Raw genomic sequence first — 12,335 nt, forward strand, 5'->3', positions numbered from 1 at the left:
ATACACAGTCTGCCTCCCCAAAGATAAAATCATATTAAAGAGGACACACAACTCCTCTCTCAGTCAACAGCACTGTTGTATTTTTATTGTTTTCACTAATGCCTTTTACAACTGACATAAACGTCACATTTGATGACAAACTGTTACAAAATGTTCTATGCATTTATACAGACATGCCCAGTTAATCATCAAGGATAGTAAAACAAAGCGTAATATAGCAGTACACAGGCAAGCAGACCAGAGGCCATTTTTTATTTTGATGTAAATGGAGGAGAGGATTCAGTATCCTGAATAAACTGCTTTTGTGTTGAAATAGCTTATCACGTAATGAATCGACAGCCTACCAGCTAATCCTCAACATGTTTGCCATTAAATGTATTGGATTGATCTATTTTAAGAGTTTTCAATAAAAGAAGTCACAGACAATTTTATGACAGGCAGGATTCATTTTACGGCGCTACTCATTTATTTCTATGGTATCTGCAAACAGTGATTGAATGTTGCACAACTTTGGGCTGTGAAGGCTGTGTTGTGATCAAGGCACATGTGATCCAAGTTGGCCGTTACGCATTCTCCAATGGTAGAGCCCTGGACCTTGGTATCCCCCAAAAGTAGACCATGGGTACCCAATCCTGCTTCTGGAGATCTACCTATACCTGCAGAGTTCAGATCCAACCCTGATTCAAGGCCTGTCTATAATTATCAAGGGCTCCTGAAGATCTTAGCTAGCTGGTTCAGTTGTGTTTGGAGCTGAATTTTATTCAAAACACACATAAAAACATTGTGAACCACATAAGAAAGTCAGTCTGTCACAATGCAAGCAAATAGTATCTGAGTGAGCAGTAATCTATAGATGATCTCACTCATACTTTTTGCTCTTAGTCATCATCTATTTACTGGGAAAGACTCTTAGAGAACACTAATGCTGAGTTAATTAAGTAATGTAATTAAACTCTCTAAATTGGGTTATGCTATCTAATAAGTGACATAAAGTGCAATAAAAAATGTATAGAGCTATGTGGCATCATCCTAGATTCCTCATTTTAGACAAAATCTAAAACAGCACTGCACAAATCCATTGAGTGGAAAGCAATGGCGAAATGTTGTGTGAGTGTGGTTTGTCGAGCTATAGCCTACACTGTAAAAAGTGGTTACCTGCAATTGTTACCATAAAGAATGTTATTTAACGCATGAAACTAGTTTTGTTTGTATAAATTAATGTATTTAGGTTTATTCAGTAATGAAGTAAAGAAGTAATGAAGTTTATTCAGTAAAGACTTTGTACCATTTTTTAGGTTACCATTTCAAATCAGTCAGTTATGAGCTTGATGGTTAGGATCCTGCCTTAGAAGACAGCTGTCTATGTAGGCGGCAGACAGCAAATAACTCACTGGATTCTGGAATAGCTATTGTGCTTTATACTTACTAATATAATCAGGGTGGAAGGCCAAAGGGGAGTTTAGGAGGGGACAGGTTTGTTTGTGGAACCATCATCCTGCAGTGCATGAGAAACAAAGGTGTGGAATGCAAAAGATCGTGGGGGGCAACAGAGGGGGGGGCTTTAAATGACCACACAGTTAACTGTAGAAAGATAAGGAGGAATCCTGCTGTGGAAGCAGTTCCAGAAGATGCCTGAAAAGGTCAACATATTTTGAGTTCTGTTCATTCATGAATGTCAGGAAACTTGGGTTCAATACTCTTGAGAGACCATCACTAATGTTTGTTGTAACATGATGCTGACTCCAGCCATCTCGCATCAACACACACTATAAAAAGAGGCACATCAACCGTACTTCAATATTCCATAAATGTACACAGACACAAATCTCATTTATTTTCAATTTAAAGCCCATCATAATAGTATTACAAAGCAAGCTGATATCATAATTTCTAATATTCTAATTCTAAAAGTTTGACCGTTTAGAAGAGTATACTGTTACCGTTCCCTCAAGATTTCAGTGAAAAAGTATGTTCTAAGAACATTTTGCTAATGTTAGCATTGAGGTGTGAAAATGTTATTTCTGAATGTTTTCTGAACGTTAAAAACTTCCAGTTTTTTAAATGTTTTAGAAACGTTTTTCTTGGTTATACAAGCATTTATCATTTTGCAAGCCTGTGTTGGGTTTTAAAAGTAATGTATTACAATATTGTGTTACTCCCTAAAAAGTAACTAATTGCATTACTTAGTTACTTTTTATGCAAAGTAATGCATTACGCTACTTTTGCGTTACTTTTTCTTACCTGGGCTGGGCTTGCTTGCTTTGTTTTTTAATAGTTATGTGTTTGGCGAATGTAATGAATAAGCCTCAGGCTGAAGGAAATGCAAATTCACACCTTTACAGTAGAGGGCGCAGCTCAAACAAACCTTTCAGCAGTGCTGCCATTGTGGATTGCAGAAGAATAGAACGCAGGAGAAGAAAGTTCAGTACTCTTATTTCAGCAATAAAAAATTATATATTTTTTTCTTATTGGTATGGTCCGATAAGAGGTGTAACGTCCAGATTCAGAAAGTAAAGGTCCTCCTCAGTATTTTGTTCCAATCACCTGGTTTTGCTAATTAGCACAGTTTTTCTGCCAGGAGGTAATTAGTGAAATCAGCTGGCTGAGTTTATGGGTGGAATAAACATATGGCAGGACTTTTACTTTCTGACACCTGGACTTTACACCTCTGTTTAAATCGGATCATCGAAGGTCAACAGTGAAGACATTGGTTAATAAAGTGAGATTAAATACATAAAGTATATTTGTGTAATTTAACATATTGCAGGCTTGCGTAATTGCGATTTTGCATTTTACTGTTTTTATTCATTTTGAGGAATAGTGAATCTGTTTTTTTGCAAGTGAGTTGGGTAAATGTCTGCTCACATTTAGTGTAGAACTACAATAAGCATCATGTTAACACAACGCAAACAACGTTACTCCAAATTTCTCTCAACATGGGGACAGGACAGGTATCTGCCAATAAATGGGAAAACAAAGTTACTTGCATTACTTATTTGAAAAAGTATCTAATACAAATTTAAAAGTAATGTATTATTTTACTATTTACAGTACTTGAAAAAAGTAATCCGATTACGTAACTCGGGTTACTTGTAATGCAGTACCCCCAAAAATGTTGCAAACATTATGGAAACTTTACTTTTGAATGTTCTCTGAACAAGTCGTAACATTAAAATAAAAACGTTAGACGCAACTATGTTCCAGAAAAATATGTTCCATGAATGATGTATAATAAAAATTTTGTGCCAATGTTTTGAGAACATTATTAAAGACCAGAACCACAAACAATTGTTCTATTTAAGTTATTGGTAGAACGTTTGTTCATAGCTTTGAGAGAACATTGCCAGAATGTTAGTCAAAGCTCTGACTATGCATTATAGTCTATTTCTACAGAAACACAATGATCGAAATGAATTTGACAATTTTTTAATTTTTAATTAAAAAGAGTTTATCAAAAATGATAGTGTGCACTGCATTAAAAGTGATTGATGAACAGAATAGTGTTTGGTGGACGTACAAAGATACAAAACTCTTCTTCGGGAACCTCTGGAGGGACTCATTGTGCAATATAGTAACATACCATTCCTCATTCTTCAGGGCTTGAGGAGGTTATTCACTTATTCCTCCCCACAAACTTCCTGCGGACTGTGTTTTGTAGAACATGTTCATATCCTCATTTTAACACATTTTACAGTAATTGATGATTTTCTTATTGACAAAGTGGTAAAACTTGATGTGCGTAACATTTATTTTACTAAATATTTCCCTTATGTGTGAACAAACATCCAAACAAGCAAATGGTTAGACACAAAATGTTTAAAACTGATGCAAATCTCATGACTCATTATAGGAATCCACTGAGAACCCAGGAAGTATAGGGCTAAAATTAATCCCTTCAGTGTTGTGTTTTTGAGTAGTCAGAAGAAAGATGGCCTTAAATAGACCGGGGAGTCATAACTGAAAGCCGTGGGAGGGATTTGGAGACACATTTATTAATGTGTTAATGCTGTGCAACTTGATTCATGGCGCATGCCGTGTGTAAAACTGATGCCACATGGTGGAGATGTGTAGTGATTCATCAGGCCCTGTTAAGTTTGGTCATAAAAATGGCAAAAATGTTACTGTTCACTGTTGAGAAATCTGGAGGAGTTTGTTTGGTCAGACGGACGGGCGGCTGATGATTTTAAGATTCCCAAGACTGCTGGTGGTCACGATTTTCTCAGGGAGTCAGGATGGAAAGATTTGGTTTCTACTGTAAAGTAAATAGTGAATATTTCTATCACAAACCAAATCAGCCAGTTGGATATAGTATCTCTTTCAAAGTGTGAGATATGCTGAGTTTACTGTATTCACAAACATATGGAGTCCTGTTTTAAAACATATCAACTCTGACTCAAGCAATTCCTAAAATAAAGATGTGCCTTTTTTAATAAAGCCCTGAAAATACAGCTGTGACACATTATAAATAGTGAGTAATTAAAGGAGTGTTCTGTGTGCATGTACAGACACACACCAGGCAAAAGAAACAACGAAAAAAGAAGCTGAATCCTTTACTGACACATTTAAACAGCATGTTGATAACATGTCCTGTCATCGATTTTCTTTGTGTTTACAGATATTCATTGAAACAGTTAAGAACTTCCTGTAATCTTCAACAACTGAAAAGGCAAATCTCTCTCAGTATTTGGAAAACTGGCCTCCCCTGTGAGTGAGGATTTTGGTTTACTTCTGAAGCATAAGTGGATTATCAGCTTTTTTTCAGGGTGTAATTACTGAGGCCGAAGTTTGTATTGGTATAGCTAAAGCACACATTTTGAACCAGGTTTAAAAATACAAAAGACCATAGTTCAGTGATTTAGGCCACAATATTAAAGTCGTGAACCCGGCTTTAATTGTATTAATCTAAATCCATCCTAATTAGTAGATTACTGTGTAACCCTTTAAAGGACATGTTTTTTTCTGTATCCTGACAGAGAGAGAACCTGACTCACAGCCAAATCATCTCACAAGACCTCAGAGACTGACTCATTTATTCTCTACTCATTAATCAGCACTGCTTAGACAAACAGAGCCATAATGACACACAGAGAACGGGATCTCAGCCTGTCCCCAATCTGTTATTTGCATTAATAATAAATAATAAGTTTATTCGGATGCAAGTGTGGGGAGGGGAGTGCTGGTTTGTTTAATTAGTGCCTGAGGGATGTTTTCCCTACAGAGAGAATGAAAGTCCCCTGCTGAAGATAGTAGTTTACTATCAAAATTACCTACATAGTTAAGATACAGCCTATTGTTAATTTAGAAGATATATGTTAAGAGAGTGTCATCATTATGCCACAAGTTCAACCACTGACCATTTTGCATGCACATCATTTTCTGATTGGGGTCCATGTTATGCGTTTTGCATTATGGAAAAGACATTTATGAGACACAATTTTCCTGTATACATGTTTTCAGCCCGTGTGAAAATAATAAAAGTACTTTTAAATAAAAAAAAATGTAATTGAAGATAGAGCACTTAATGAGAGTATTAATGACAGTCTCTTAACATACTTCACTTAAGTATGTTAAGAGACTGTCATTAATACTCTCATTAAGTGCTCTATCTTCAATTACATTTTTTATATATTTATTTACTGTCAAAAAGGGCACTTTGGAATAATTAAAAGCCAATTTAAAAGTTTTACTTTAAAGTAAAGTTTAAATTATGTTTAAATCATCATTTGTCATGCTTCAAAGATGTGTTGACTACTAAAGAACATATACTTAACTATAATTCAACGTACGATATTATGTATTCGATATTACATTTAAACTTGAAATGAAATTGTGTGTGTGTGTGTGTGTGTGTGTGCGTGCGTGCGTGCGTGCGTGCGTGCGTGTGTGTGTGTGTGTGTGTGTGTGTGTGTGTATGTGTGGACATGTTTTTCTACACCGGTGGGGACTTAAACCTGAATGCACACAGACTCATGGGGACTCGTGTCACTGTGGGGACCTAAACTGAGGTCCCCATGGGTACAAAAGCTTATAAATCATACAGAATTAGTTTTTTTGAAAATGTAAAAATGCAGAATGTCTCCTGTGATGGGTAGGTTTAGGGATAGGGGCAGTGTAAGGGGATAGAATATACAGTTTGTACAGTATAAAAACCATTACGTCTATGGAGAGTCCTCACAAAGATAGTGCACCAGACATGTGTGTGTGTGTGTGTGTGTGTGTGTGTACCTGTACAACTATCTTTGTGAGGACCAGTTTGAGTTTTAGACCATTGGAGTGAGGACAAAGAGAGTAAAGTGAGGACATTTTGGCCGGTCCTCACTTTCTGAGACCCCTTCAAAGGCCTGTTTGAGGGTCAAGACTAGGTTTTAGGGATAAGGTTATAATTAGGTTAAAGGTAGGTTTAGGGTAAGGGTTCGGGTTAGGCACTTAGTTGTGATGGGTAAGGTTAGGCTAAGCGGCTAGAGATTGCATTGTGTCAATGAATGTCCTCATAAAGATAGATGTACAAGAATGTGTGTGTGTGTGTGTGTTAAGGTAACACAGGAGGCATGTGTGTTTGCTTACTCAGCTCAGCAGGATAATGACTGCATTACTGCCTAACAGCATTAGGTTTGGTTTTCAAAAGAATGCCTTTAAAAGCCAAAGAGACTTGCTCTTTGCACACATATGGGGTCGTTTACCATCCTTTACGCACTTTATGGGAACGTTAGAGAAATCTGTAAAGCTATTTTAAACTAGCATCTGCCTTCCTCTTTAAGTACAAACTCTATGCATTGTCTTCAAATTCTCCCACATTATGTGCAGTGTATCTCTTTATGGTGTTCAGCAGATGGTGTCAAACAATGGCTGTGGTGCGGTGTATGTGTCAACGCCAATGGATCAGCCACTGTTTATTTGGGTGTCTGGATCCAGCAGTAAACATTCACAATCATGCAGCAAAAGTGAAAATTGGTGACAAGTCACTTCACCAGCCCACCTATTCCCACATTAAAGCGGCAGGAGGAAATGCACATTCACAACATGGCGCTGACAATTGTTGTTACACATACATTTCTCTTTATATTGAACTGAGTAGGCCTAAATCTAATTTATGCTACATGTGTATCTTTCAAATATAAACTTTTTCCCATTCACTATGGCAGTCACTCCAGTCATAGCAACATATAGCATTGATAATTTGTAAAGCAAACACCACATATACAACAACACAAAATAGCAATGTATTAGATTTGGAGGCTTCTTAGAACATAAATGTGGAATTGCTAACTATCCACCCAAAGCTTAGGCCTCAGCAGGCTCTCATTAGAGGGCGCTGAAGAGCGAGTGAATGAATGCAGCATCAGTCTTCTGTCCTGTAGCGCCTCTGAGTGTCTGACACCATACAAGTTTTATTTATTATTTATTTATCAACATTTCACATTCCAGGGCAGTTTATTATATAAGAGGTCAGTACTGAGTTGCCTTTATTGTCTGAAAATAATTTAAGAATTATTTAAGAATTAATTTAAGAATTAACCTGAAAACCATATAGTAAAAGTACAGAAACTTTACAGCAAAAATGTCTCCATTACAAGCTACAACTGTACTTTAGTATTTTACTCGTACAAGTCCTCAACACCTGAGACATGCCAGTGAAAAATAAGAAACAGATGATTTTTGATGAGAGCAATCATGTTAATTTTGTAAAATAAAAATAAAAAATAAATAAAAAACTTTAATACCTCAAAATTGCAATAAATAAAGGTTGACAGTTGACACAACAGCCTCTTAACCCATTTGTGGCAAAATTTTTCTGAATGGTTTCATGCATATAGTCGTGTTAATAGTGACCTATGTGAATATGTTATGCATTTATTTTCCCCAGGTTTATTTATTTTATATTTTTTTGAAAATCGTATTTGAATGTGCGGTAACTATAGTTGCCGATGAGCAAGTAAGTTGTATGCACCCCCTCAATGTCAAATTTGAATAGGAGGAGAACATTTGGCATCTATCTCAAAATATCTGCTTTCAACAGATCAATCTGTCAATATATTTATTATGTATAAAGGTCAAAGAACATTCGATGCAAACCCAAAAAAGCTGTATCTATCTTATAATCTCTTGAATATGAAAACACAACAAACAACAAATCCATTTGTCTTAACCCCTTGTGCTCTGTTCGGGGTCTTTTAGACCCACATTTCTAACTTTCATTCAAGGGGATATTATGGATAATTTGACATGGTTTAGTGTAAGATTGTTGCCCATCTTTTGGAAAAATCAGTTTTAAAAGTAACAAATGATCACTTTAACCAGTAGATGCCTGCAGAGCTCCACTATTTGCTATTTGCTAATTGACTACCTTAAAGACATCTTTTCTCAATACAATTATATACAATTTTTTTGTGAACAAAAAAAACATCATGATCATGCGTAATAAATCATAATTCATGATGATGTACTCATGTTTTAATTAAGGTGTTGTTCATCCATGAAGTCATGAATAAAAAACATTGAACTCGTGTTAGTTCCTGATGATTCATGAGATATTAATGCATGAATGAATGCATATTTCATGCATGAATTTATACATGAATTCATGATAATTCATGTACCCTTACCGTAAAGTGTTACCAATAAGGCAAAGGATATTTGAAACCATCTGAGTCATACCTGAGCTGCTTGCGGACAGTGTAAACCTGGTTATGACCTTGTGCTACCAAGTCACAGATCTTCTCTGCCACGAGCGGGTGTAGTCGAGAGGGTAGGGACGCCCCATCCTCCATCGTGACATCCTGCATGGCTTCACTGTCCAGCTCCTCTGTCTCTTCCTCTTCATCTTCATTTTGTTCTTCCTCTGCAAAGCAGATCTGCTCTGGTGGGCTTTCTCTGTAGGGAGCTGGGTGTAATACCTGTCACGGATGTAAATGAATGAAGTGAACCTTGCAGTCATGTGATGGACTGTGATGGCTAGATGTTTATACCTTACAATGCCTCCAACATCCCATAAACTCTTCTTGAGGTTGAAGAAGGCCTTCTCCTGCTCTTGTCGCACTACCTTCTTGTCCACTTTGGGATCTGTAGGAACCTTGTACTCCGGGAATTTTCGTACTTTTTTAATATATATTCTGAAAAATGGTCAAATATTACAGTGTGGGTTTCATAATGAACTTCCTGTGCACAGAACAAATCTGTTGTGCTTGGCCCAACTGTAGGTTGTGTGTACCTGGCAGGGCAGGTTGCTTTGTAGAGTATGTTTTGACTCGTTTCTTGCTCTGACCCTTTTTTAGGTTGAACGCCCTTCCTCCGTGGACCAAACTGGCATTCCATCACAATGGCTCTGTGTCACAGTGTCTGGTTTGTGTTCCCTGGGTGTCCACTAGAGGTCCTCTTCCCCACAGTGTCATCCACATTATGAACTGCATTCCCCACAATCCTTGTCTGTACTCATCACTGTTCATTGCACCCAGCTCTTCCCCATCATGATTGTTAGTTTCTGTGTGTATAAATATCCTGCCTGTTTAGTGTTTGTTATGGAGTCCTTGTTTATGTCAATGTATTTCCAGAGGTCTGTTTGTTCCCTGTTCTTATTTTCTTGTTTCTTGTTTCTTGGATTGCTTTTATGGTTTTGACCCTTGCCTGGACTGGATACGATTGTGGATCACCCAATAAATATTACTGCACTTGGATCTACTTGTCCCGTGTGTGTTCTGTGACACTCTGCTCCCTTAAAACCATATTAAAGATCAAGATAAAATGACTTTGTGAAATATTGTAAAACCATTACATTATCTGCAACAACAGCATTCAATCAAGGCTTAAGACAAGGCATGTCCCGCCTCGACATGCAACTTGCTATTGCAAGCATTCTCATTCTAGAAAAAATTTGATTGAACAAAAATCTGGACAAATTAGTATGGAAGCTTCAAAGTTTAAGGCAAAAATAAAAGTGCTGCATGGGGTATAAAATCTCGGTGCTCTTTGGTTGTGGGATAGTATATCTCTGAAGACAAGAATTCCAAGGCACTCGAATGTCAGTGAAAAAAGTTAAAAAGCCTTTATTTCATTCTTGGCTGGCTTTAAAAATTGGTGAGAAGTACACCTACGCGTTGCGGCTACATGCCTTCATCAGGGTGTATGGAAGCTTGTTTACGCCATAGAATAAAAAATAAAAAAGGGTAATTGTGACTAGGGTAATTATCTCGCAATTCTGACTTTTTTTCTCAGAACTGTGTGATATAAACTCGCAGTTGCGAAATATAATGTCAGAAATGTAAAATAAAAGTTAAAAAATAAATAAAAGTCAGACTTTTCTCAGAATTGCAAGTTTATATCTTGCAATTCTGACTTTATTTCTCGTAATTGCAAGTTTATAACTGTGAGATAAAAAGTCGCAATTATCTCTTAAATTGTTTTATTCCATAATGATTTGGTCTGTTTCCCCCCAAAAAAGATCAACACTGTACATTTTAAATTCACATACAATGCTTTTTAAATGTTTGGGGTTGGTAAGATTTTTTTAATAGGTCTCTGAAGCTCACCAAGTCTGCTTTTTTAATCAAAAATATAGTAAAAAACAGTAACATTGTGATGTAAACATATAAAATATAGTAAATATAGTAAAATAACTGTCTTCTGTTCAAATATGTTTAAATTGAATTGAAAATGTTGCTGCTTAATCTTTATGAATGCATTCACTGTCATTTTATATTTATTTAATGCATCCTACTGAATAAAAGTATTTCTTTCTTTCAAACAAATCGTATCTGCTAAAGTTTCATTTGCTAATTTTGTGAGCCAATACACCACTAGCATTCAGATGTCCCCAAATTTACAGACATCGATTCAAATTCCAATTTTGAATTATAGTCATAACTCATTAAAATAACATATAGACTACATGACTACGACTTAAATAAGGGCATCTCACATAAAGTCGTATCACAGATCCCACAAGCAAAAAGGGCCATATTACCTGCATTAACAAAGGGAATGCCATCGTAGGGCACATACTGTGATTTCCACATGAGTCTGGTGGCAGGTATAGCCGGTGAGGGTGATTGACGGGTGCCAAACACAGCGTGAGTCTGCTGCTTGTGTAGAAGCAGAACGGCCTCTAGCTCTGCCTCTGTGTTACAGTAACCACGGTACGATTCTCCGATCTTCTGTTCCTCGTGAAACAATCACACAGAAAAAAAGATTCACCAAGCCGCATTAGCTTGACATCATCAGATTGTGTTGCTGTAAATGGATCTGTTTGACAGAGGGCTCTACGCACAATAGAAAAAGTACAATGCATTTAGGCTATTTCCATGCATATTACACTACTTTTTTAAGTTATTATTTACATTTTTGTAAGTGAAAGTTTTGTAAAAAAACAAACTCAATTTATCCATTTTCCACTGGACAAACCTCACACCCACGCAGTCTTAGAGCCCAGTTTGGTGCCCCTGGTGGTAATGGCTTCACTGGGGGCTCAAATACATCAGGAGAACTGAAAGAAATGAGAAGACATTTCAGTAAAACTGTCAATAATTTAAGGTACACTTAAACTTCCGGAATGGGGCTGTAACGGTCACCAGCTGGAGTGCCCTTGAGAACCACCAGAGGGCACTCCACACCCGACTATTGTCACTCTCTCACTAACTACATTTCCCATATCTCACTGCCCGGACTCATCATCACTAATTACATTCACCTGTGTCTCATCACCCTTGTTAGTTTCAGCCTATTTATTCCTTGTTCATTCATTTCAATCATTGCGAAGTTTTGTTTAGTGTCACACTGCAACTCTGAGCGTTTTTCCTGGTTTTCTTGTTTCTTGCCTGTTCCTTGGATTACTCTCTTGCCTCTGACCCCTGCCTGTCTTGTTTTGTTTTTGTTTGTTTGGACTGCCTACCTGTGTTTTGACCCACTGCCTGTTTATTGGATTACGTGTCTGGATTGCCTCTTAATAAAAGCTGCATTTGGATCTACCTTCGTGTCTCGGAGCAGTTTCGTGACAGAAAACTTCGCCAACACAGATCCAGCAGCCAAGTAAGACCCAGACCCATCATGAATCCAGCAGCACAGATCATGCGTCTCCGTCAGGGAGACCAGCCCATAGAGGAATACGTCATGGACTTTTTGGAGCTGGCTCGCTTGACCTGTATGGACGAGTTATGTCTGATGATCTTTTTCGTGGAGGACTATCCGAGCCGCTTAGCTCCGTAATGCCACTTTATCACCCTAGCTGGACTCTAAAGCAGTATGTTGACTTGGCCCTGCAAATGAGTGGCTCAACTTTTTCTGTGGGTTTCACGTCTGCCAAGCCTGAGCTTCACGTCATGCCCACTCTAGTGTTGGCAACTCCT

General features: G+C 37.4%; 1 protein-coding gene across 1 annotated transcript; it reads right to left on the bottom strand.

Moving 5' to 3' along the window:
- Positions 1-1,434: 1,434 nt before the first annotated feature.
- Positions 1,435-12,035, bottom strand: LOC307163943 (calcium-responsive transcription factor-like; the record flags this gene model as incomplete). Its single annotated transcript, XM_079880290.1, is given in 8 exon segments — positions 1,435-1,495; positions 8,656-8,852; positions 8,855-8,894; positions 8,967-9,110; positions 9,209-9,320; positions 10,937-11,153; positions 11,395-11,476; positions 11,959-12,035. Coding segments are annotated over 8 exon segments (930 nt in total).
- Between the last annotated feature and the right edge of the window lie 300 nt (positions 12,036-12,335).

Source organism: Squalius cephalus, assembly GCF_949319135.1.
Source record: "Squalius cephalus genome assembly, chromosome: 9".
Taxonomy (NCBI): domain Eukaryota; kingdom Metazoa; phylum Chordata; class Actinopteri; order Cypriniformes; family Leuciscidae; genus Squalius; species Squalius cephalus.